The sequence below is a fragment of the Ranitomeya imitator genome, chromosome 2 (assembly GCF_032444005.1).
Source record: "Ranitomeya imitator isolate aRanImi1 chromosome 2, aRanImi1.pri, whole genome shotgun sequence".
In the NCBI taxonomy this organism is placed as follows: Eukaryota; Metazoa; Chordata; class Amphibia; order Anura; family Dendrobatidae; genus Ranitomeya; species Ranitomeya imitator.
Window position 1 is genome coordinate 842308500 of NC_091283.1, and position 27469 is coordinate 842335968.

The 27469-nt window shown below is 47.2% G+C and overlaps 1 protein-coding gene across 1 annotated transcript in view; it reads left to right on the forward strand.

Annotated features, from left to right (window-relative positions):
• The window catches only part of SMC3 (structural maintenance of chromosomes 3), a 44767-nt gene extending 17558 nt beyond the window's left edge, over positions 1-27209 (forward strand). Inside the window, exons 11-29 of the mRNA XM_069754277.1 lie at positions 1519-1683; positions 1820-1941; positions 2641-2854; positions 3107-3210; positions 3754-3853; positions 4111-4271; positions 4418-4559; positions 10328-10478; positions 11746-11898; positions 12489-12640; positions 12756-12914; positions 13042-13149; positions 13233-13341; positions 22266-22513; positions 24590-24802; positions 24872-25063; positions 25161-25338; positions 25630-25736; positions 26810-27209. Of these exons, the coding sequence (XP_069610378.1) occupies positions 1519-1683; positions 1820-1941; positions 2641-2854; positions 3107-3210; positions 3754-3853; positions 4111-4271; positions 4418-4559; positions 10328-10478; positions 11746-11898; positions 12489-12640; positions 12756-12914; positions 13042-13149; positions 13233-13341; positions 22266-22513; positions 24590-24802; positions 24872-25063; positions 25161-25338; positions 25630-25736; positions 26810-26881 (2850 nt within the window). The 3' untranslated portion in view covers positions 26882-27209. The remainder of the gene's footprint in view (positions 1-1518; positions 1684-1819; positions 1942-2640; positions 2855-3106; positions 3211-3753; positions 3854-4110; positions 4272-4417; positions 4560-10327; positions 10479-11745; positions 11899-12488; positions 12641-12755; positions 12915-13041; positions 13150-13232; positions 13342-22265; positions 22514-24589; positions 24803-24871; positions 25064-25160; positions 25339-25629; positions 25737-26809) is intronic.
• Positions 27210-27469: the final 260 nt, after the last annotated feature.

Here is a 27469-nt window from a genome sequence, read left to right on the forward strand (position 1 = left end):
CAATGCCCGAAAGCCGGTGTCATCGCGCATCTACCATCGGACCTGGAGGATCTTCTTTGGCGCAGAAGCAGAGGTCGCCCTCTGTTGGTTTTCAACATCCCTACCATCCTGAATTTCCTCCAATCCGGTCTGGAATTGGGGCTTTTGCCGAGTTTCCTTAAAGGGCAGGTCTCGGCCTTGTCAGTCCTTTTTCAACAAAAAATTGCTTCCAAACCCCAGGTCAGAACGTTCTCTCAGGGAGTCTCTCACGTGGTGCCTCCCTACAAAGCGCCTCTAGAGGCTTGGGACCTTAATCTGGTCCTAGGTGTCCTGCTGGAATCCCCCTTCGAGCTGTTGCAGGACATCTCTCTACCTCTCCTTTCATGGAAGGTGGCTTTTCTCATCGCTATTACCTCGATCAGACAAGTCTCGGAGTTGGCTGCTCTTTCCTGTCGGACGCCGTTCCTTACATTTCACAGGGACAAGGTGGTCCTCAAACCGTCCCCTACCTTCCTCCCAAAGGTGGTGTCTTCCTTCCACCTCAACGAGGATATCGTACTTCCGTCGTTTTGTCCTGCTCCAACGCACCGCGTGGAGAAGGCTCTTTACTCCCTGGATCTTGTGAGAGCTCTCAGGAAGTTGCGCGTCTAGGACGGCACCTTTTCGACAGACGGAAGCTCTGTTCGTGCTCACGGCGGGACACCGGAAGAGACTGGCTGCTTCCAAGTCGACAATCGCCAGATGGATTCGGCCGACTATTCAGGAGGCTTACCCTTTCAGAGGCAAGCCTATCCCTGCGGGCCTCAGGGCACACTTCACTCGGTCGGTGGGTGCTTCCTGGGCCATTCAGAATCAAGCGTCTGCAGAGCAAGTTTGCAAAGCTGCGACCTGGTCTAGCCTGCACACTTTCTCAAAGCATTACAATGTCCATACTCGGGCATCTTCAGATGCAAGCTTGGGTAGGCGTATTCTGCAGGCAGCGGTAGCACACCTGTAGACAGCAGGTGCCATAAGTTTACACTGTTGGGTTGTTATTTCCCGCCCAGGGACTGCTTTTGGACGTCCCATGGTCCTGTGTCCCCCAATGTGGCGATGGAGAAATAGGGATTTTTGTGTACTCATTGTAAAATCCTTTTCTCCAAGCCACTCATTCGGGGACACAGCACTCGCCCCGTTTTAGCTTGTTGCCTATGATGAGTGTTTTAGTCTCTGACATGTTGTTCCTACGGTTAAATTTTGTTAATCTCCTACTGCTTGGCTACCGAACTGGTATTATCCGGAGCCAGTAGGTGGTGTATACTGCAGAGGAGGAGCTAACCCTTTTTGTATTGACTTAGTGTCAGCCTCCTGGTTGGCAGCAGCGTACACCCACGGTCCTGTGTCCCCCAATGAGTGGCTCGAGGAAAAGGATTTTACGGTGAGTACACAAAAATCCCTATATTACTGCCACAGGAGTAACAAAAAGTAAAAGATGTACATGAATTGTCCATGAAATGTACAAAACTCATGTTATCTTTTTATTTTGCCTCCTTTCTTTAGGATATTGAACGTCAAGTGCGAGAATTAAAATCAAAGATCTCTGCAATGAAAGAAGAGAAGGAGCAGCTGAGCACCGAAAGACAAGAGCAAATAAAGCAAAGGACCAAACTGGAGCTGAAAGCCAAGGACTTACAGGATGAACTGGCGGGAAACAGCGAGCAGAGGGTAAGTGTGCCGCAAACAGGGGGAGGCTGTGTGGATCTAGTGGCCCTGTCTGACTAGGCAGGCCCGTCAGGGTGGCTGCGCAAGGGCTCATAAACTAATAGGGCATTGAGTAACATGAACTTTTCTCCCGTTTCAGAAACGTCTTTTGAAAGAAAGGCAGAAATTACTGGAGAAGATTGAAGAAAAACAGAAAGAGCTGGCGGAGACTGAGCCCAAGTTCTCCAGTGTTAAACAGACAGAAGAAAATGGCATCGCAAGGTTTGTATGACTAGCGGCAGTAAAGCCGAATATGGCAAGGCCTGTAACGTCTCTGCAGATCACGGCCGTATTCGACATGTACGTTATTGAACGTAAAAGCAATTTGGTGATGGATTTCCCATCCGTAGAGCGAATGGGGGTCTGTAGAGCCATATCTGGGTGGCGGTCGGGTCTATGACGCTGCCATAAAATGCTGAGCGCTGCGCTCTGTCTGGTCTGGCAGTTTTTTGGAGCAGCTCTGGAGATCTGTTTCTAGATCACTGTGGGTCCCAGCAGTCAGACCCCCAAATGATCAGAGGATAACTTACAATTTTTGAGATACCCTTTAAATACTGTAGAGCAGGGGTCCCCAACTCCAGTCCTCAAGGCCCACCAACATGTCATGTTTTCAGGATTTCCTTAGTCTTGCCCAGGTAATAATTGCATCACCTGTGCAATGCAAAGGAAATCCTGAAAACATGACCTGTTGGTGGGCCTTGGGGACTGGAGTTGGGAACCCCTGCTATAGAGCACATTAACTACACAGAACTCTGTTACCGATATCAAAGTAGAAAGTCTAAATTGCACGACTTCTTTTTGCATGTGATACAATTGTTTGTGCTTTTATCCGTTTAATACATCTTATTCAGCTGTGTTTTTTATTTTCTGACATTTTTTTCTTAAGTACATTATTATTATTTTTTTTAAATTCCCATTTAGATTGGCACAAGCCACCCAGGAGAGAACGGATCTGTATGCTAAGCAAGGCCGTGGCAGCCAATTTACGTCAAAAGAAGAAAGAGACAAGTGGATTAAAAAGGAATTGAAGTCCCTAGACCAGGCCATAAATGACAAGAAAAGGCAGATTGCTGCCATACACAAAGATCTGGAAGACACCGAGGTGAATAAGGAGAAAAATCTCGAACAGTACACGGTACGTACATTTTCTGATACCTGAATTTTTATTGGGGATATGTACTAAAGAAGAAATAACAGAGAGACTTAAAAGGGGTTTGTCAGGGTGTGTGATGTGACACTACAAGTGCCAGCAACACTGGATTTATATCAATTATAAACCTGCTCCATTACAAGGTACAAAAAAATTAATTATCACATAAGGTCCCTGACGCACAAGTAGAAATTATTCGTATATGTATTCACGTTTGTGGTTGTTTTGGATTTTTAGAAATTGGATCAAGATCTTAACGAAGTGAAAACTCGAGTGGAAGAACTTGATAAGAAGTATTATGAAGTGAAAAACAAGAAGGACGAGTTACAGAGTGAGAGAAAGTAAGGGCCCGAGAGCTGGATCATGTATTCATTTCACGTGTTGTGTATATACAGTTGAAAGTGTTTTGTCTCGTACTATCATTCACTAGGGTATGCGCAGACAAAGTGTGTGTTTGACTCAGTATCTTTTAATAGCTTTTGGTTGCCTTTTTCTAATGTTAACAGTTATTGTAAAGTAAGAACCTGAAAAGCATCCGCTCTCCAGAATGTCTGTGTCCTATCATTGTGTCATTGACCATATCTTAAAAGGGTTTGTCTCCGCTCACAATATAGTGATGACCTATCTCGTATTCTCTTGAATATTAGCCATTGTGCTGTACCTGGCAGTGGCCACTACACATTTAGTACAGCCGTGCAGTGCAGATCCTTTCCGAGTGTTAAAACATCCATTTGGCCCGGAGCAAATAAAAAGTGATCTGTGGTGTTGCTGTGTGGTTTTATGACCTATACTGAGGATAGGTCACCAATAGGTTACGACCAGACATCCCCTTTTAAACTTGAGGTGGAGGATTGGGGCCTGATGCAGTTTTTTGTTTCTTCCAGTTACTTGTGGCGAGAAGAGAATGCTGAGCAACAAGCACTTGCCGCAAAGCGAGAGGATCTGGAAAAAAAACAGCAACTACTTCGCGCCGCAACAGGAAAGGTGAGAGCCCTTATTCTGGTTTTACAGCAACACCGCATGGTCGCATTTTAGGGTCCATATTATGGCTGCAGCATGCAATCCCCTGCAGTACTACCAGAACAAACCTGGATCTCAATATCGCTTCCTGGCGATTGAGTTCAGAAGCAGAGCACAGGATTGTGGCTATATGGTGACTGAACTTCACTGAAAAAATTATTGTGTATACTGGAATATCTTCTAGTTTCCAGTTCTGATGGTCACTTTTCTGTGTCTTGCAGGCCATATTGAATGGCATCGACAGCATTAATAAGGTACTCGAGCACTTCAGAAGGAAAGGCATCAACCAGCACGTCATTAACGGCTATCACGGCATTGTCATGAATAATTTTGACTGCGAGCCGGCTTTCTACACTTGCGTGGAGGTCACTGCTGGAAATAGGTAACATCTCACAAATACTACTGCGTATTGTGTCACTTCTTCATCTGTATGGTGAGAACGGGTTAGGAAAAAACATGAAAAAGCTTTGAATTATTTGAACATTGTGTCCCTGCGGTATATAATAATCTCCTGTCTGCTCTCCACAGGCTTTTCTATCATATTGTGGATTCAGATGAAGTCAGCACTAAGATCTTGATGGAGTTTAACAAGATGAACCTTCCTGGAGAAGTAACTTTCCTTCCTCTGAACAAGCTGGATGTGAGAGATACAGCATATCCCGAGACTAATGTAAGACATGTTCTACTAATAAAGGGTCTAGATGTCTCCTCTGCAGCATGTGCTGCCGAGTAATACTACAGTGTATCCTGGACCGGTGCTTCATAAACTCTAGGGCCGTGTTCACAAGAGCGGTTATCAACCACACATCTGGCATCACTCGTCTTGATGTGATAGGTAGTTCATGAGCAAAAGGTAAATTTAGCAAAATATTACAATTTTGGCCTGACTTCCACCAAAGTTGAGGAGGGCCAGGCCTTACAATGGCTTTTGCAGAGGCACTAGGGGGGAAAAAAGCTTAAGAAGCATTGTCCTATATTGTACACCAGTGTTCCCCAACTCCGGTCCTCAAGAGCCACCAACAGGTCGTGTTTTCAGGATTTCCTTAGTATGGCCCTGGTGATGGATTTGTTGCCTGTCTAAGTGATGGAATTCCCAGCTGGGCAATAGTAAGGAAATCCTGAAATTATGACCTGTTGGTGGCTCTTGAGTACCGAACTTGGGTAACAGAGTTGTACACTGAGGGGTGACAGTACATTGTATACTGGCTTACTAGATTTGTAGGTCCCTGCGGCCACGGCAGCTGGACGGTAGCCAGCCTCAGCTGCTTATTTGATTGGCGTGACATCAAGCGTGCACCACACCACCATGATGATGTCACGCCACCATGATGATGTCACGCCACCATGATGATGTCACGCCAGTGTCGCTAATGAAAAGTGATCTGGAGATGCCAGCATATAAGAGGTTCACAGCTCTCCTATCAGGCAGCCATAGAATACTGTTAAACACCAAGATATCCCTAAAGCCGTGGAATTAATTAATGGCAAAAACTCAATAGTTAATATAACACAAAAACCCTTACATATTGATTAGAGTACAAAAGGGTAAAAAGTATTTTATACAAAACAAGTAGATTTTATTGAACATAATACATTAAATTATTATACAAACTGGATAACATTGCCAAAGCAGGAAAAATGGAGATCCGTAATAAAATTGTGCAGACAGTAGTACTAATGTAAATGTCACAGGGAGAAAAAATACAAACTCCATGATCATATGCACATTATTGTAATGGAATTTAGATGGAAGTATACCAAACCACAGATAAAGTGCTGTTTAAAATTTACAGATTGAGCCCAAAACAGGACTATACTCACATGTGAGGGAACTGGTAGTATGCATGTGGCTTTATATAAAGTGCTTTAGGTACAAGATAATAAATAGAATAAGGTCCATATAATGAACAAGTACTTAATGATTAAAATAGCTTAGAGCAGTGATTTTCAACCTTTTTTGAGCCGCGGCACACTTTTTATACTTAAAAAATCCCGGGGCACACCACCAACCAAAATGGCACAAAATGGTGCTTCCAGGTTTGAGATGAGAGTCTGCAGTCATTCTATGTGACTGCAGGCTTCTGAATTCTCACAGCGCAAGCACTGCACACTTTCAGGATTCTCCCTTGCCGGTGGCCAGAGTGGACGGTCATGACAGCACAAGTATGTGATTTGGATACTTCTGGCCACATTCTAACTAGACGTGTCCGGCCTCAGTCAATTCATTTTCATTGAATGAGGCCACACATGTCTAGTCAGCACATGACCGCATGTATGTAAATCACCAACATCAGAGAATTATGATAGCAGTGTGAGAATTCAGAAGTCTGCAGTCACATAGTATGACTGCAGACTCATCACAACCTTGGACATCCCCTTTAATGTTCCTAACATAAATAAAAATATGAGAATTAGTATCACAAAAAAAACACATTTACATCCAGGTACCTGATAGGGTACCGTCACACAGTGGCATTTTGATCGCTACGACGGCACGATCCGTGACGCTCCAGCATCGTAACAATATTGCTCCAGCGTCGTAGACTGCTGTCACACTTGGCAATGTACGACGCTGGAGCGATAATTTCATGACGTATGTGCGATGTAGAAGCCGTTGGTTACTATGCGCACATCGTGTACAATATTGTGCACACCTTTGTTACACCATGCGATCATGCCGCCACAGCGGGACACTAGACGACGAAAGAAAGTTTCAAACGATCTGCTACGACGTACGATTCTCAGCGGGGTCCCTGATCGCAGGAGCGTGTCAGACACAGCGAGATCGCTGGAACGTCACGGATATATCGCTGGAACGTCACAAATCGTGCCGTCGTAGCGATCAAAATGCCACTGTGTGACGGTACCCTTAGATGACGTTGTTTGTGGAGTTGCCTCTTTCTTTTCATCTTCACCTTGTCCAGATGCCATGATGACGCTTCTCATCCATCGGCAGAGCTCGTTTCTGCAGACTTCCATCTTCTCCTGTCTTCTGCAGCACATCCCGACACAACACCCTTAAAGATAGCAGTGTTATTATAATGCTCCGGAATAAAAATATCTGCCCTAGGCTGAGCCCCTGAGTAAATAATTGCCCCTCACTTTATTCCCAGCACATAATATAACCCTCACTGCCCCTCTTATGGTACATGCCATCCACACTACCCTCTCTCTCTTTTCCATACTTCACACTGCCTTCTCATACTGTGTCATAGAGAGCCCAGTCTCTCTACTGTGCCCCTTCATTACACTCCTCCTACTTGGCATACTGTCTTCTCCTGGCTGTTACCCTCACACTACTCAGTATCTATTCTGTATCCACTCACACTTTCATCCCCCCATACTGTCTGCACACATTTCTAATAGCCTCCTCATGTACATCCCCCCCCCCTGCTAACATACCCCTTTGCTCTCTCCATATTTCCTCCTCACACATTCCCCCCTCACACATTCCCCCGACTCCCCATACTATCCTCACACATCCCATCACCGTTGCTCCCAATACTGTGTCAGCACACATTTTTCCCCTCGCTACTGTGTCCACCCCCATCTCCCCACTCACCCCCACAGAATATATCCACTCCCCTTCCGATAGAATAAATCCATCCCCTTCCACACAGAATAAATGTACCCTGCCCCACACATGCTAAATAAATTCCAGCCCCCCCACGTACACACTGAATAAATCCCCCCCACGTACACACTGAATAAATCCCCCCCCACACACACTGAGTAAATTCCCCCGCACACACTGAATAAATCCCCCCACACACTGAATAAATCCCCCCCACACACACTGAATAAATCCCCCCCACACACACTGAATAAATCCCCCCCACACACACTGAATAAATCCCCCCCACACACACTTAATAAATCCCCCCCCACACACACTGAATAAATCCCCACACACACACTGAATAAATCCCCCCACACTTAATAAATCCCCCCCCACACACACTGAATAAATCCCCACACACACACTGAATAAATCCCCACACATACACTGAATAAATCCCCCCCACACTGAATAAATCCCCCCCACACACTTAATAAATCCCCCCACACACTTAATAAATCCCCCCACACACTTAATAAATCCCCCCACACACTTAATAAATCCCCCCACACACTTAATAAATCCCCCCACACACTTAAAAAATCCCCCCACACACTTAATAAATCCCCCCACACACACTGAATCTCCCCAACACACTTAATAAATCCCACACACACTTAATAAATACCCCCACACACACTGAATAAATCCCACCCACTGAATAAATCCCCCCCCAACACACTGATTAAATCCTGACTCCCCCAAACACTGAATAAATATTCCCCATAAACTCGCCCCACGCTGAATCTTCGGTGTCTTCAGCTCCACAGCACAGGAGCACTTACCACCAGGTCTCTTCTGTCTCCTGCGCGCCGGATAGTGACGCCAGCAGCGTGATCACATGACTTGATCACGCTGCTGGCGTCGCTCTGACCCAGCGGTCAGAGCCTCAATTGTACTCGCAGCTGGTAGATGTCTGTGAGTACAATTGATCTCCGGGAGCCGGCGCGCTGCAGCTTCTCTGTGCCGGCTGTCAGCTTGACAGTCGGCACAGAGAACAGCTGACTCCCAGTGCGGGGGCTGCAGAATGCAGCCGCCGGGGGAGACACTTTGGACCGCCGCATTAGACGGCGGCGTTCCCCGCGGCACACCCGACAATGTGTCGCGGCACACTAGTGTGCCGCGGAACACTGGTTGAAAATCACTGGCTTGGAGGACCCTAGCCTGCCACCCCTACTTGCGTTTCGCCGTGTCTTCATCAGGAGCCCATAGAATACTGATGTAGCTGCTGGACCAGGGTCTTGTGAACCGATTTGCTCATGTCTATGGTTTACACAGCTGTCCGGCTACACAAATCTAAACCTAGTGGATTTAAGTTTTGGTCAAATAATTAATTTTACCATTTAATGTACTTTAAGACAAGGAAAATTCCAAATGCAATGAATTGATAACGGAAAATACAATTCTGCATGTGTGTTACTTCTACACAGCTTCATTTTTGGGGAATAGCCCTTTAACTGCTGGGGACTGAACATACGAAAAATATCAGCTATAATCAGTTGTTAATATTAAGGACGTACCAGTATGATTGTGGGATGGTTTGTTCAGGGGAAAAGACTTACCGTATATACTAGAGTATAAGCTGACCCCCCTAATTTTGCCACAAAAAACTGGGAAAACTTAATGACTCGAGTATAAGCCTAGGGTGGAAAATGCAGCAGCTACCGGTAAATGTCAAAAGTAAAAATAGATACTAATAAAAGTAAAATTAATTGAGACATCAGTAGGTTAAGTGTTTTTGAATATCCATATTGAATCAGGAGCCCCATATAATGCTCCATAAAGTTCATGATGGCCCCATAAGATGCTCCATATTAAAATATGCCCCATATTAAAATATGCCCCATATTAAAATATGCCCCATATTAAAATATGCCCCATATAATCCTGCATAAAGGTTAGTAATGGCCCCATAAGATGCTCCATACAGACACTTGCCCCATATAGTGCTGCACAAACGTTGATTATGGCCCCATACAGACACATTTGCCCCATATAGTGCTGCACAAACGTTGATTATGGCCCCATAAGATGCTCCATACAGACACTGACACCATTTGCTGTTGCTGTGATAAGAAGAAAAAAAATTACATACTCACCTCTCAGTCGCTCAGGCCCCCGGCACTTTCAGTATTCACCTGACTTCGTTCCGGCGCCGCTCCATCTTCAGCGTCTTCTGCACTGACATTCAGGCAGAGGGCGCGCACTAACCCCGTCACCGCACCCTCTGACCTGAGCGTCATTGCAGAAGACGCTGAAGATGGAGCGGCGCCGGAACGAGAAGCAGGTGACTATCGCGCAGCGCTCCCCTCCCCATTATACTCACCTGCTCCTGGTGCAGTCTCTGCTTCACTGGCGCTGAAGCTTCTTCCTGTACTGAGAAGTCACCATTACCGCTCATTACAGTAATGAATATGCGGTTCCACCCCTATGGGAGGTGGAGCCACATATTCATTACTGTAATGAGCGGTACCATGTGACCGCTCAGTACAGGAAGAAGCTTTGTAAGAAGGAACATAAACCAGCTCACCCGTGAATCCGCAACCAAACCTCGGGAGCACGGACCCGCTGTGTCCAGGCGTACAAGATCCAAAAAAAGAAAGAAATGTCCAGCTTCACAGAGTCCGTAAAAAAGCGTTTTCTTTATTCACAAACTTTAAACATGGAGGATACAGACTTCAGCACAACCATATGGGTAAGAATCTCAACGCGTTTCTGGAGACTAGGCTCCCTTAATCATGACCATGATTCTATTCGTATATACGGTAGATGTTTTTTGGACTGTACAGTTTTAGATGTTGTCTTTTTTGTTTTTGTAGGATGCTATTCCAATGATTAGCAAGTTAAGGTATAACCATCGGTTTGATAAAGCTTTCAAGCATGTTTTTGGAAAGACTCTTATCTGTCGCAGCATGGAGGTGTCCACCCAGCTGGCCCGGGCATTCACAATGGATTGCATCACTCTGGAAGGTGGGCACATTCTCATATTTGGAGATTTAGTGACTGGGTTGCGCCCCCTTGCCAGCTTCTGTCCGTACAGCAGTTTCAGTTGTAGCCTTATAGATTTAATTTGTTCTTGGAGGCAATCCTAAATAAATAGGAATTCCTAGCAACGCTTGATGGGATTAGGTGATCACATTTCTGCTTTTTATACAGCAGCTGCTGGTGAGGACATGAAAAGATCTCATCAGCAGTATCCTTCATCTAAAGACTGTAATCAGTGTGATGAATCTTCCTAATAAGCAGCTTGTTCACACTGGGTGGTTCTGTGTTTGATAAATTCTACTCAAGTAGCAATCGCTCCATGTATAGGCTTCATTATCAGACTGACCAAGGCAGAAGCTGAGCGGAGGGTCCGGCTAACGTCTGTTGTGTATGGACGGTGTCCCAACTCTTATAAAATGGAAGATGTTGGGGCAGTGAAGGATCAGGGATGTCGAATTGTACTGATGGGAGGCAATGTGAAGCGTCTGACAGTGGCTTATGGCTAACGAGCTGTCTATAGTATCTAACCAAATTCAGTATATTCATAAAAAAGGAACAGCACACCACTACTTATCTCCGGGTGCAGAGCCTCCAGGCAACCTGTCCATTGGTTATCCACATTCCATAAATTCAAAAAAGAAGGCAGCACTCCATTTCTTCAACAAATGTGTAGGATTTATTCAGACCCACATGTCAATGCGACGTTTCGGCTCTGGTGAGCCTTTCTCAAGCCAGAGCCGAAATGTCGCATTGACTTGTGGGTCTGAATAAATCCTACACATTTGTTGAAGAAATGGAGTGCTGCCTTCTTTTCTTAATTTAATTTAACCAAATTCAGACTATTTATTCATTGCACTTTATTTTTAACATTTTAGTTATTCGCCCTCAGTGTAACAAATCCGCAACTAAAATTTCCAAGTGCTGCGTATTTGTGCTGCGTCTGTCCCTGCGCATTTTACTTTATGCAAAGGGTGAGATTTGCGTTGTGTCCGCACCCTTTTCATATTGACCTCTACTGCAGTATTTACCACTATTGTCCTACATTTTTTTTTTTTTCTGCTCCAGTAAATACTTAGCATTTACACCACTTGGGAACGTCCCCCCATAACCTTGTGCATAGTTACTGCCTGACAGGATGAGGAGTAGCTCCGGCCAGTGACAAGCTTCTGTTTATGGCCGGCTCGTGCTTGCCTTGTTTCTGACATCCAGGTAATTTAATTTCCTTTCCATAAATTATTTTCTTTCCTATCAGGGGATCAGGTCAGCCATCGGGGCGCACTGACCGGAGGTTACTACGACACAAGGAAATCAAGACTGGAACTGCAGAAAGATGTCCGGAAGGTGGAAGACGAGCTGCACGCTCTGGAGGCAAAACTGAACGAGAACCTAAGGAGGAACATTGAGAATATCCTTTTATGAGTGAAAAAATCTGACCAAATGAGCAGGAAATTGGAGATTGTAATGTTTGTGTAATTTTTTTTGCTTCACTGACTGCTGTGAAAAGCAATATTATTAGATTAGGATAGTTAATGACAGAAATAAGGTATCTGCACCTTAAGGATAAAAACTAGTGACTGCAAACATTCAGTATCACTTACAGCAGCCAGATGGATTTTCCTGGTGCCATTTATGAGCAATACTATAACTTGTTTACATCACTTTTTATTGTAGGTCTCCTTGGAAAAAAATAATGAAATATTGCTTATCGTGTCAGTTGTACATTGAATTGGCTGCTTTATTCCCACCACTCCCCAAAACAGAAAAATATGCAAGACTTAATACAAGGTGCAGTGCTGTTGTCACACGAGTCCTTTGCATTTTGCTCGGTTTCTGCCAAGACCACAATTACTATACGGGGTCCAGAATCCTAGTGAATCACATAGTGAGAGTTAACGCTGACACTGAAGGTGTCTTTTATTGTTTTTATCCTCTTGTATCTAGTCCTGATAATCTAAATATTCCGTGATGTATAGACCATTCCTTAGCACCGTGTAGGGATTAATAATGAAATCGACCAGCTGATGAACCAGATGCAACAGATCGAAACCCAACAGAGAAAATTTAAAGCTTCCAGGGACAGTATCTTGTCGGAGATGAAGATGCTTAAGGAGAAACGTCTGCAGTCAGAGAAGACATTCATGCCAAAGGTAAGACGGACCCCTGAGCCCAGCGTGTAGCATACTTGATCGGTCACTGGTAAGTCTGCAGATGTACCGCCTGCGTTGTGTTCACTATTCTCCACGTCTTCGTTATTTCACACAGCAACGCAGTTTACAGAGCCTGGAGGCCAGTTTACATGCAATGGAGTCGACTCGGGAGTCACTGAAAGCCGAGTTAGGAACAGACTTATTATCTCAGCTCAGCCTGGATGACCAGAAGAGGGTGGATGCTCTGAATGATGAGATTCGACAGCTGCAGCAAGTATGTACAGGCTACGGATGTGCCATTAATTGTTTGTCATCTTTGCAGAAAATGTGTTGAATATTGGAGATATTGCATTGATTGGTCGCTCTCCAGATCGCCTAAATTGTTATAATAATTTTCTAAGGAAAACCGACAACTTCTGAACGAGAGAATCAAACTGGAAGGGACAATCACCCGTGTGGAGACGTACCTGAACGAGAATCTGCGCAAGCGGTTGGATCAGGTGGAGCAGGTGAGTTCCTGCTGGACACAGTCTACATGACGCAGTCTGCAAGGATTGTACGGCGAGTTAAGAACGTTGTCCCTATGTCGCAGGAATTGAATGAGCTTCGGGAAACTGAAGGAGGAACGGTTCTCACAGCCACAACGTCTGAACTGGAGGCCATTAACAAACGAGTGAAGGATACATTGGCGCGGTCAGATGGTGAGTACATGATTCACAGGCTGTTATTTCTGTATTCTCGGGGGCACCCCCTCTTTCTAGATCGGTCATTGGTAGATTTGGTGTCATCCCCTCGTACTGTATCGGTCACATCAGTAAGGAGAGGTTGTAGTGTAATGACTGCAGGGCGATGTTGGGATAATGGTAAATGTAACCAGTCTTGGGCCACGGAAATGGAATATTGGTTATTCAGGGTCTTTAAATTGGGTAATTGATTTTAAAGGACTTTTATCAAGATTTTAAGCTTAGGGTACCGTCTCACAGTGGCACTTTGGTCGCTACGACGGCACGATCCGTGACGCTCCAGCGTCGCTCTATTATCGCGGTCACACTTCGCAATGCACGGCGCTGGAGCGATAATTTCATGACGTATTTGCGATGTTGAAGTCGTACGGGCATGTCACACAGGAGGTGCTCTCACAATTCAGGGCACATTTTGCGTAATCTATGCGTGACGCTGTTCACGAGGGGCGTGTTGTGCTGCTAGCTAACTACACCTGTAATTTGCTGATTGGCCGTTGGTTACTGTGCGCGCGTTGGTTGGAAAAATTGTCACCTGAGCGCTATTGTTCCCGACGCCACCTCAGCTTTCAAAAGAATAATGCGCTCGAGAGCCGCGGTTTTATCGGCCGAGATCAATAGTACCACGCCGGTCGAATGAGCACACAGTATTGTACCACCCAATCAGCACACAGGAGGTGGAGAATTTGGCGCTCCTACGTATCAAGCTCCTCCACCCATTGCATCGTATACAATATCGTGCACACCTTTGTTACACGATGCGATCATGCCGCCACAGCGGGACACTTGACGACGAAACAAAGTTTCAAACGATCTGCTACAACGTACGATTCACAGCGGGGTCCCTGATCGCAGTAGCGTGTCAGACACTGCGAGATCGTAAGTATATCGCTGGAACGTCACGGATCGTGCCGTCGTAGCGACCAAAGTACCACTGTGAGACGGTAACCTTACATTCATCTGGTCTAAGAGCAACTAACTGCGTCTTTCCATATAGTTTACAAGATTTCTGCTCAGCTGAATAGTGAGTGCCGCTCTAGGTGTATAATACAGGATGAAACTCTGGATCAGTAATGTAATGTACAGTGACTACACCAGCAGAATAGTGAGTGCAGCTCTGGAGTATACTACAGGATGTAACTCAGGATCAGTAATGTATGTACACAGTGACTGCACCAGCAGAATAGTGACTGCAGCTCTGGAGTATACTACAGGATGTAACTCGGGATCAGTAATGTATGTACACAGTGAGTGCAGCTCTGGGGTATAATACAGGATGTAACTCAGGATCAGTAATGTAATGTATGTACACAGTGACTGCACCAGCAGAATAGTGACTGCAGCTCTATGGTATAATACAGGATGTAACTCAGGATCAGTAATGTAATGTATGTACACAGTGACTGCACCAGCAGAATAGTGAGTGCAGCTCTGGGGTATAATACAGGATGTAACTCAGGATCAGTAATGTAATGTATGTACACAGTGACTGCACCAGCAGAATAGCAAGTGCAGCTCTGGAGTATAATACAGGGTGTAACTCAGGATCAGTAATGTATGTACACAGTGAGTGCAGCTCTGGAGTATAATACAGGATGTAACTCAGGATCAGTAATGTAATGTATGTACACAGTGACTGCACCAGCAGAATAGTGACTGCAGCTCTATGGTATAATACAGGATGTAACTCAGGATCAGTAATGTAATGTATGTACACAGTGACTGCACCAGCAGAATAGCGAGTGCAGCTCTGGAGTATAATACAGGGTGTAACTCAGGATCAGTAATGTATGTACACAGTGACTGCACCAGCAGAATAGTGAGTGCAGCTCTGGGGTATAATACAGGATGTAACTCAGGATCAGTAATGTATGTACACAGTGACTGCACCAGCAGAATAGTGAGTGCAGCTCTGGGGTATAATACAGGATGTAACTCAGGATCAGTAATGTATGTACACAGTGACTGCACCAGCAGAATAGTGAGTGCAGCTCTGGAGTATACTACAGGATGTAACTCAGGATCAGCAATGTAATGTATGTACACAGTGACTGCACCAGCAGAATAGTGAGTGCAGTTCTGGGGTATAATACAGGATGTAACTCAGGATCAGTAATGTATGTACACAGTGACTGCACCAGCAGAATAGTGAGTGCAGCTCTGGAGTATACTACAGGATGTAACTCAGGATCAGTAATGTATGTACACAGTGACTACACCAGCAGAATAGTGAGTGCAGCTCTGGGGTATAATACAGGATGTAACTCAGGATCGGTAATGTAATGTATGTACACAGTAACTGCACCAGCAGAATAGTCAGTGCAGCTCTGGAGTATACTACAGGATGTAACTCAGGATCGGTAATGTATGTACACAGTGACTGCACCAGCAGAATAGTGAGTGCAGCTCTGGGGTATAATACAGGATGTAACTCAGGATCAGTAATGTATGTACACAGTGACTGCACCAGCAGAATAGTGAGTGCAGCTCTGGAGTATACTACAGGATGTAACTCAGGATCAGTAATGTATGTACACAGTGACTGCACCAGCAGAATAGTGAGTGCAGCTCTGGGGTATAATACAGGATGTAACTCAGGATCGGTAATGTATGTACACAGTGACTGCACCAGCAGAATAGTGAGTGCAGCTCTGGGGTATAATACTGGAGGTAACTCAAAATCAGTGCAAGGTGTATAAATTGGCTCTCAGGGGTAGGTGGCGACTTTTTTTTTTCGGGTGGTGTTTGCTGTGTACCTACTTTCTCCTTCGCCTCATTGGGGGACACAGGACCATGGGTTATGCTGCTGTCACTAGGAGGCTGACACTAAGCTGAGACAAAAAAGGGTTAGCTCCTCCCCTGCAGTATACACCCTCATGCTGGCATCCAGAGACCCAGTTTAAGCTTAGTGTCCGTAGGAGGCACACTGATTTTTTATTCCTTATGGTTTCTTTTTTTTTCTCCATTTTTTCTTTTATCTATTCCGGACGAAGGGGGCGACGGATTCTTCTAAGGTCCGATCTCCCCCGAACCAACAACAGGCGAGCACGGGAGTTTCACCTCACCGTATCCTCTCCTGCGACGTGGGAGCCACTGCCTGAGCTGTCCTTTTTTGGGCGACGGTTTCTCCCCTAAAGGGCCCCGATCTCCCCTCTTTTTATACAGACGAGCACTGGGTTTTTACCTCCAGTATCCTCCTCTGCAGCTAGGCTCCTTTTTTATTGCCGGACATCTGCCCTGTCCACCAGGTTCTACCCTCGGCTGTACAGTGGCCTTATCCCCGTGGCGTCCGTGCAGACCACACTGCATCACCAATGCTCTGAGTGACTCAGGTGGTGGACGGTTCCTCTCCACCCCCCATCCGGGGCCGGTGGATAGAGGCTTCCCAACCCCTGCACCGTCCCTATTACATGGCAGAATCCAGCAAGGAGAAATGGGGATTTTTTCCCTCTCACCTCCATATCAGGGTAAGTGTCCGGTGGGGGGTTTGGGGGGGATCGCCGGCGGTCCGGAGGGCTCCGCAAACTTGGGGCACATCAGCAGGCTGATACCGTTCGTTGGGCGGTGTCCCCGTCTTTTTCCGGCTCTTGCGGCCGCGCGCTGGGCCGAGGCCGAAAATTTAGCCCCCGGCTTCGGCCTAGTCGCTGGTCGTCGCCGTTAGGCTCCGCCCACTCCTGTCAGCGTCACAGCGGCGCCGCCCCCCGGTCCTGGCGCTTCTCGCAGCCGCCGAGATCTCTCTCCTGATCTCGGCGGCCATCTTGCTCCTCACTACAGCGCTGCAGCTCCTGCCTGTCGCATCTCCGGGTGTCACAGTGGCCACGTGCAGCCGGCTTCTTCTTCTTCTTCTCTGAGGGGAATCCTTAGCAGCTCGTCTCTCCTGGATTGCGGGACACAGGACCGGGGTAAGGAGACATCGTTAGCTCCCTTCTGCAGCGCCGCACTCTCTGGCTCGGTTTTCTTTTTATAGACCCTGTGTTTTTTCTGCATTAGAATCATGTCGCAGTCAAGGTCTAAAAAATCTTCTAAGGTGCATACGACCTTTTTTTCTGCGTGTACCACCTGCCAGGTCCCACTTCCCAGGCCTCAAAGCTCTCCCCTCTGTTCTGCCTGCGATGCCCCATGTGCCCAGGAGCCCTCCACCGCCACCGACTCCGGCGTACCTAGTTCCCCCCCCCCCCCCCCCCGTGGGTCGCCTCGCTTTCACAGTCCGTGGATTTTTTAGCTAACGCCATCAAATCCATTCAAAATCCTCCCGGGGAACGAGGCAATCCGTTACAGGTGTTAAGAGATCCCTCCATAGCAGGGGAATCGTCGGCCAGCAGGGGCCGCTCTCCTCTTAAGGAGGCACGGTAATCCAGAAAACGGATCCGTACTACCTCTCCTGAGCGTTCTCCTCGCCACTCAGACTCTGGCAGCTCCACCTCTCGCTCTCCCTCTTTGGGGGCTCGCAGCGTTCACGACTCTGAACATGAGTCCGAGATATCTTTGGACCTGGAGGCTCCGGAGTTCAGAGCTACGGTTGACTCCCTTATTGTAGCAGTCAATCACGCACTTAAGGTGGATGACGACTCTAATTCCGCTCCGGAACACGCGGTCTCCTTTTCCAGAACCAAGCGTTCTCACAAATCTTTTGCCTCTCATCCAGCCTTCCTGGATATAGTCAGGCGTCACAGGGAGCGCCCAGACAAGCGCTTCACGGGTAAGAAGGACTTGGTTTCCAAGTATCCCTTCTCGGCTGATCTTGTGAAAGACTGGACGGATCCCCCTACCGTAGATCCTCCGGTCTCGCGCCTGGCTTCTAAAACTCTTCTCTCAGTCCCGGAGGGCGCTTCAATTAAGAGTCCCACTGAACGCCAGATAGACTCTCTAGCTCGGTCAGTGTACGAAGCCTCTGGCTCTTCCCTGTCTCCCTCCTTCGCCGCGGCTTGGGTGACCAAGGCTATGGTTTCCTGGGCGGATGCCCTAGCGAAATCCATTAATGAACAGGATCTCCCCTCTGAAATGGCGGACCTGGCTAAACAGTTAGCCATGGCCAGTGATTATGTGATGTTCGCATCTCTCGACGCGGCGAACTGCGCAGCATCGGCGGCTTCCAACGCCATCGCTATTAGAAGGGCCCTTTGGCTCAGAGATTGGCGCGCAGATTCCTCATCTAAAAAATCCCTGATTTCTCTCCCTTTTCAAAGCGGGCGTCTTTTCAGCGAAAAGCTTGACCAGCTTATTTCCGACGCCACAGGGGGAAAGAGCAAGTTTCTTCCCCAACAGAGGCCCAAGGCGGCCTTCCAGCGCCAGCCTTATTTTCGTTTTCGGCCTTTTCGTACCAGCTCAGCCTGGTCCAATCCCACCGGTCTTCCCAGATCGGACCGTTCCGCCCGCGCAGACAGAGACGCTCGTCCATCCTTTAGGCCTAATCCTTCCTGGCGCGGAAAACCGAGGCAGCCCAGGACCAGAGGTTCGAGACCCCCCAGATTCCCGTCTCAATGACTCGGGAACGGCGCCAGTCGATACCAGCAGAGTAGGCGGTCGTCTACTCCTTTTTCAGCAAGCCTGGCTCTCCGTCGTTTCCGACGAATGGGTCAGAGATCTGGTATCGTCTGGCTACAAGATAGAGTTCTCCTCTCCTCCTCCAACCCGGTTTTTCCCCTCTCGTCTCCCCAGTTCGGAAGCTCAGTCTCGCGCCCTTCTTTGCGCCATCCACTCCCTCCGCCAGAGCGGGGTCATTGTTCCGGTCCCGGAACACGAGAGGTTCAAAGGCTTCTACTCAAACCTCTTCGTCGTGCCAAAGAAGGACGGGAAGGTGCGTCCCATTTTGGATCTGAAGCTCCTGAACAAGTGCGTAAGAGTCCGGCCCTTCAGGATGGAATCGCTCAGATTGGTCATCTCTTCCATGGAAAGAGGGGAATTCTTGGCCTCGATAGACATCAAGGATGCCTATCTTCACATCCCAATTTTCCCGCCTCATCAGAGGTTCCTCCGCTTTGCCATTCTGGAGGATCACTTCCAGTTCACGGCCCTACCCTTCGGCCTCGCCACGGCGCCCAGGCTATTCACCAAAGGTCATGGCGGCTGTCATGGCCATTCTTCACTCTCGAGGGGTCGTCGTGTTACCGTACTTAGACGACCTCCTCATAAAGGGCCCGTCTTTCCAAGCCTGCGAGTCAAGCGTCCACTTTACCCTGGATTCTCTTTCGCGCCTGGGCTGGCTGATCAACTTGGACAAGTCCTCTCCCGTTCCTGCCCGTCGGATCTCCTTTCTGGGAATGATCCTGGACACTTCAAGGGGGCTGGTCTTGCTTCCAAGGTCCAAGCGCTCCAACAGGGGGCCCGTACGCTCTGCCATTCTCGCCCGCGAACTATTCGGTTCGCCATGAAGATCCTGGGAAAGATGGTTGCGGCAATCGAAGCGGTTCCCTTCGCTCAACTCCACCTCCGCCCCCTGCAACAGGCTCTGCTGGACAACTGGGACAGGAGTCCCTTTTCTCTCGACCACCCTTGTCCCCTGTCCCCAAGGGTCAGACAGTCTCTCGTTTGGTGGACCCTGGGACCATCTCTTCGCCAGGGGAAGTCCTTCCTTCCGATCCGCTGGTTAGTGGTGACCACCGACGCCAGTCTTCTTGGCTGGGGGGCGGTGTTTCTTCACCACTCTGCCCAGGGCCGTTGGACTGTTCAGGAGTCCAGTCTCCCCATCAACATTCTAGAAATTCGTGCTATCAGACTTGCTCTGAGTCACTTCCACGCTCTGCTCGCGGGTCACCCAATACGAGTCCAATCGGACAACGTCACGGCGGTGGCTTACATCAACCACCAGGGGGGTACCCGCAGCAGGGCGGCGATGCGGGAAGTCTCCCTCATCCTTCGTTGGGCCGAAACCAACCACTCCATCATCTCGGCGGTGCACATTCCGGGAGTCGAGAACTGGGCGGCGGACTTCCTGAGCCGCCAGGGCCTTGCCTCGGGGGAGTGGGAACTCCACCCAGAGGTTTTTCACCAGATCTGTCTTCGCTGGGGGACCCCGGACGTGGATCTGATGGCGTCCAGATTGAACACCAAAGTCCACAACTTCATTGCTCGATCTCGGGATCCCCAGGCCATAGGAGTGGACGCGCTGATTTTTCCGTGGCATCAATTTCAGCTCCCATACGTGTTCCCTCCCCTTCCCTTACTGCCGAAGGTCATCCGAAAGATCAAGACGGAGGGAGTTCTGGTCATTCTGGTCGCTCCAGACAGGCCTCGTCGCGCGTGGTACGCGGAACTCGTCCAGCTCGTAGCCGACGTTCCCTTGCGGTTGCCAGACCGCCCAGACCTACTTCGCCAAGGACCGATCTACCACCAGAGCTCAGGGGCCCTACGTTTAACGGCGTGGCTGTTGAAACCTGGATTCTAACTCGTGCTGGTTTCTCTCAGCAGGTCATTCCCACCATGCTAAGTGCTCGCAAGGCGTCTTCCGCCTCTATCTACCACCGCGTCTGGAAGACCTTCTTCTCATGGTGCAGGCTCCGAGGGCACCCTCCGCTCAGGTTCTCTATCCCTTGTATCCTGAATTTCCTTCAGTCTGGTCTGGATTCCGGTTTGGCCCTGAGCTCTCTTAAAGGTCAGATCTCAGCCTTATCCGTGCTGTTCCAGCGTAGGATCGCCATCAACCTTCAGGTCAAGACTTTCATTCAGGGAGTCTCCCATGTTGTTCCTCCCTACAGGATGCCATTGGAGACCTGGGATCTCAACTTGGTCCTGGGGGTTCTCCAGGAACCGCCGTTCGAACCCCTTCAAGACGTTCCGCTCTCTGTCCTCTCTTGGAAGGTCGCCTTCCTGGTAGCGGTGACGTCCATCAGAAGGGTTTCAGAGCTCGCCGCTCTATCCTGCCGGGCACCTTTCCTTGCCTTTCATCAGGACAAGGTAGTCCTACGTCCTTCTCTGGCGTTTCTTCCAAAGGTGGTATCATCTTTCCACCTTAACGAGGACATCATTCTTCCCTCCTTTTGTCCGCAGCCCAAACATAGGGTCGAGAAGGCTCTCCATACTCTGGACGTGGTACGGGCCCTCAGGAGGTACATTTCCAGAACGGCGCACTTCAGAAAATCGGACGCCCTTTTCGTGCTCCCGGAGGGTCACAGAAAGGGTTTGGCTGCGTCTAAATCCACGATAGCCAGATGGATCCGATCTGCTATCCAGGAATCCTATCGGGTCAGGGGCAGTCCTATCCCGGCGGGGATTAGAGCTCACTCCACTCGGTCGATGGGTGCTTCCAGGGCCATCCGGCACCAGGCATCAGCGGAGCAGGTTTGCAAGGCCGCAACGTGGTCCAGCCTGCATACCTTCACAAAGCATTACAATGTTCACATCCAATCCTCTGCGGACGCGGCCCTTGGCAGGTGTATCCTGCAGGCGGCCGTTGCGCATTTGTAGTCAGATGGTACACGGAGTTACTTGGTTGTATTGTTTCCCTCCCAGGGACTGCTTTGGGACGTCCCATGGTCCTGTGTCCCCCAATGAGGCGAAGGAGAAATAGGGATTTTTGTGTGTACTCACCATAAAATCCTTTTCTCCGAGCCGCTCATTGGGGGACACAGCACCCACCCTGGTAGCCTTACGGCTAGTTATCTTTTTTAGTCTTTGACTGTTGTTTGACATGTTATGTTCCAATGTTTTTTGATATATTGTTCTCATTATCCTACTGCTTTTACACTTAACTGGGTCTCTGGATGCCAGCATGAGGGTGTATACTGCAGGGGAGGAGCTAACCCTTTTTTGTCTCAGCTTAGTGTCAGCCTCCTAGTGACAGCAGCATAACCCATGGTCCTGTGTCCCCCAATGAGCGGCTCGGAGAAAAGGATTTTACGGTGAGTACACACAAAAATCCCTATTTTCATGGAGATGCCTTCTTTTAGGCCTTGATGTTACCATTGATAAAACGGAAATTGAGATAAAAGACCTTGTGAAGAGTATGGATCGATGGAAGAACATGGAGAAGGAGCATATGGACGCCATCAACCATGACACAAAAGAGCTTGAGAAAATGACCAACCGGCAAGGAATGCTTCTGAAGAAGAAAGAGGAATGTATGAAGAAGATACGAGAGTTGGGCTCGCTGCCTCAGGAGGCCTTCGAAAAGTATCAAACCCTCAGTTTAAAACAGGTAACACGGAAGCTGCTGGATGTGACGTTGGGAGCGGTGAGGGGTCCGCTGAAGGGGGCTGAGCTGCACCAAATACAGACAGACGCCGCTGTGCTGCTGTACCACATGCTGTGTCACGTACTGCTATGTTACACTGGCACCATTTTTAGATTCTTGCTTTTCTTGTCTTTTCAGTAAGAGTTCACATCAGTTTATCATTAGGAGGATTATAATGACTGATAACATTAATGTCCCTTTAACCCTTTCCCGACATGGGGCCCACATCTTTCCGGGGAAATGTCCACCTGCGGCTATTAACTAGTTAAATGCCGCTATCAAACTCTAACAGCGGCATTTAAATTGCGCTTCCGGCAATCGCACTGGAAATACGCACACCGGTGTGTTGATATGACAACCAGAGGACTCCTGGAGACCTCTATGGTTGTCAGTGCTGGCTTGCTGTGAGTGCCGCCCAGTGGCTGGCGCTCATAGCAAGTAATTCTACTACATAGAGGCGTTCTATGTAGCAGAGCCGATCGAGTTGTGGCAGCTTCTAGTGTCCTATGGAGGCTATTGAAGCATTCCAAAAGATTTTTAAAAATATATAAAAGTTCAAATCGCCCCCCAATCACCACATTCAAAATAAAACAATAAAATCAAACATATACATATTTGGTATCGCCACATTCATAATCACCTGATCTATAAAAAAAAAAAAAAGGATTAACCTGATTGCTAAACGGCGTAGCAAGAAAAAAGTCAAAACGCCAGAATAACGTTTTCTGGTCGGCGCGACATTGCATTAAAATGCAATAACAGGTGATCAAAACATCGTATCTGTACCAAAATGGTATCATTAAAAACAGCTCGGCACGCAAAAAATAAGCCCTCACCCAACCCGAGATCACGAAAAGTGGAGACGCTACGGGTATTGTGAAAATTGCGCCTTTTTTTATTTTAACAAAGCAAAGTAACATATTAACATAGTTATTATGTTGAAGGGAGACTTTAAGTCCATCTAGTTCACCCCATAGCCTAACCTAACATGTTGATCCAGAGGAAGGCAAAAAAAAAAACTACATAACTTCCCAACTACACATACGGCAATCAGACTAGTTCCCTGGATCAACGCCCTATCAAGGAATCTAGTGTATATACCCTGTAACATTATACTTTTCCAGAAATGTATCCAGTCCCCTCTTAAATTTAAGTAATGAATCACTCATTACAGCATCATACGGCAGAGAGTTCCATAGTCTCACTGCTCTTACAGTAAAGAATCCGCGTCTGTTATTATGCTTAAACCTTCTTTCCTCCAGACGCAGAGGATGCCCCCTTGTCCCTGTCTCAGGTCTATGATTAAAAAGATCATCAGAAAGTTTGGAATTTTTTTTCACCACTTAGATTAAAAAGAACCCAGACTTGTTTGGTTTCTATGAACTCGTAATGACCTGGAGAATCACTATGGCAGGTCAGTTTTAGCATTTGGTGAACCTTGTAAAAAAGCCAAACAAAAAACAAGCGCGGGATTGCACGTTTTTGCGAAAAAAATTTTTGACGTTTTCTAGTACAAAAAACAAGCCCTCACTGGCCATATTGACAGAAAAATAAAAAAGCTATATGACTCTGGGAAGAAGAGGAGCGGAAAATGAAAACGCAAAACTGAAAAAAGCTTTGGGGGTTAAGGTGTTAATATTAAAGCGTCTCTCTCCTGAAGATGTAAAGTTTGGTCCGGTGGCACGGCTGTGTTGTGATCACACCGTGCACTGCGCCGTGCTGTAAGCACAGCAGCTTTTCCTCTTCAGCATGGGGGAGGCTCAGGGCACCGACGTTGGCTGGATCCGGACAGCTGTAGAGCATCACTTGCTGGCTGTACAGCCAAGCGCTTGCAGTCACTCATTGTCTAGGAAACCGCCTACTAGTGGAACTTCAGGAGTGGCAGTAACCTAGGCAGCAAGCAGTACACTGTAGGCTTAGTTGTTTGTTTTTACAGGCACTTTGCAATGTTACGAATAACCCTTTAATGATTTGCAGCCTTTCAATATTCCTCCGTGGTCAGACCATTAATCTGTTCATTTTTGCTTTTTCGGTTTCCAGTTGTTCCGTAAATTAGAGCAGTGTAACACTGAGCTGAAGAAGTACAGTCACGTCAACAAGAAAGCTCTGGACCAGTTTGTGAACTTCTCCGAGCAGAAAGAGAAGCTGATCAAACGTCAGGAAGAGCTGGACCGGGGCTACAAGTCCATCATGGAGCTGATGAACGTCCTGGAGCTGCGCAAATATGAAGCCATCCAGCTCACCTTCAAGCAGGTCTGATGCTCTCCTAGTTCTTGTGATGATACTTCTGTAGACTGTTACCTGACAAAACTGTTCTTCTAGGTGTCAAAGAACTTCAGTGAAGTGTTCACAAAGCTGGTGCCGGGTGGTAAGGCCACGCTGGTGATGAAGAAAGGAGATGTGGAAGGAAGTCAGTCTCAGGACGAAGGGGAGGGCAGTGCCGAGAGTGAGAAGGGCTCCAGCTCGCAGAGCAGCGTCCCATCTGTTGACCAGTTCACTGGCGTCGGGATCCGGGTAACTACTAAGTGTTGGCACCCAGGCTGATGGAATATTGTGTTTGCTGTCTCTTCTGTGATGGCTGCTTTTTAACCCTCCTTACTCTCTTTTCTAGGTCTCGTTTACAGGGAAGCAAGCAGAGATGAGAGAGATGCAGCAGCTCTCTGGAGGGCAGAAGTCTCTGGTGGCGCTGGCTCTGATTTTTGCCATCCAGAAATGTGATCCGGCTCCCTTTTACCTCTTTGATGAGATTGACCAGGCTCTGGATGCTCAGCACAGAAAGGCTGTGTCAGGTAAGACGGAGACTGAGTGGTCTTGGCTATGGTAGCCTGAACTTGGCCATTGGGTGAGTGGCAGATACAAAGGGCATTTCACCATCTTGTGAAGAAGTTTATGAAATCCCATTCTTATTGCAAAATTAAAGTAATTAGGGCCGTAAAATGTTCAGAAATAACTGTCTATTGTAGCAGCCATTGTCTTGTCATCTGCTGTCTTTACACCAGTCATACAGTTTAGTGCTGAGAGATTGTTTCAGGAGAAATCTTGGCGTTTCCTCCATGTAATCTGCCTCCTTCCACCCCTAGATATGATCATGGAGCTCGCAGGCCACGCGCAGTTCATTACTACAACCTTCAGGCCAGAACTGCTGGAATCTGCTGACAAATTTTATGGGGTGAAATTTAGGAACAAGGTGAGTGTCGGGCGAGAAAGGGTGAAAAGTAGAATATTATTCTGTGCAAATTCTGGATTCTTTCTCCACTCAAAGAATGCTTGTATTATGTCCGGACATATAATGAGGGGTTCGGACACTGGAGATTGGTAGAGTATATTATTGAAGGGTCTCTGCATTAAACAATTTGGTTGTCCTAAGATGTTACAAAGCTGTGTTATGTCCTCCCTTTGTCAAATTGTTTGGGTGCTGTGTTCGCTATTGACCACAGAATCTAAGGGGTTAAACATTTTTGGACACTTGAACGTCCAATACTTTTTAACATATTTGTGTAAAAAATTAATTGTGTGTGTATATATATATATGTGTGTGTGTGTGTGTGTGTGTATATATATATATATATATATATATATTTTTTTTTTTTTTTCGCATCCTGTGCAGAGAATTGATACTTTGTTCTAAGTTAGTGTTCCCATGATTATAGGAAATGCTGCAGCATAAGGGCGCCACTAGGGGGAGACACTGAAGACAAATCTGTTACATCAAATACATAGAAATTGAGGCACAATAAATGAGTCTCACACAACTCGTTGCCCAGCTATGGCTCCGTGGAGCTCACAGACATCTACTCCCCCCCAACCCCAAAAGGCAGGCGTGTAATTATATAATTCTCTGATGTATATAATGACTCGTGCCTTAACACTACAAATGGTTAAACCTACATGACCAAAAACACAGAATGAGGCAGGAAACGTGTTATTTGTATATTACTCCTCCGCTGTATAAAAATAAAACCTGCAGAAATGCCACCTGTAATCTCAGCAGCGTGTCCTGTATTTTCGCAGCCTGTAAGTATGTGCTCAGTGATATAGGAAGCCGGCCTCGCTGCCGAGATTTGTCTGTTATTACAGGGGAAGAATTCCCTGCCAGTGTCAGATAACGGCGCGGCTCGCTGCCATGCGCTGCCCTTCACTCTGATAACATGCTCACAAATGCACTTGAAATGCCAGGCGTCTAGATGGGGCCGAGCAATCCCACCGTCTGCACAGAGGAGAAACTCGAAGGAAGTAATTTATTTTACTTTCTCCCCCCAGGTCAGTCATATTGATGTGATCACAGCGGAACAGGCCAAGGACTTTGTGGAGGACGACACGACGCACGGCTGATCGCCGCCTGCCCCGGAACGTTGTATAAAGTGTTACCTGTTGTCATTTTTTCATCAGGTTCTGTATATTTAAAAACTGTAAAGTTTTGCTCTCATTTAGTCTTGTTCCAGGAATTGTTTTTAATATGTTGTAGCGCAAGTTTTTCCATATTTTGTACCACGAACTTGTGCTTTTTTGTGGTTTTTATGTCTTGTTCTTGTTTTCCTGCCCTCTAAGCGCTTCCATGTTTTTACACTTTAAATTTACATTTCAGTCGTTGTTTTTACCTTGTGTTTTTTTGTCTCGTGTGAACCTTCTTTTAAGTATCGTCAATAAACTGTTGATTTTACATCTTTGGTAAATAGGTTGTATAAGATTTGTGCTTTGCTGCCATCTGGAAGTGTCTAGGCAGTGGCCTCTCCTGGTTGAGAGGTGCCTCTTGTCGCTCCAGACAGAAGGCATTTAATCATCAGACAGCAATGTCTGCTCATTCCAGAGAGTCATATGAGGTGGAGAGCGATTACAGGAGCCCATCGGACATTCTTCTCCCGGATGCTCCATGCTCACATAGCTGCGTTCACACTTTCATAATGTATTGTTACGTTTTTC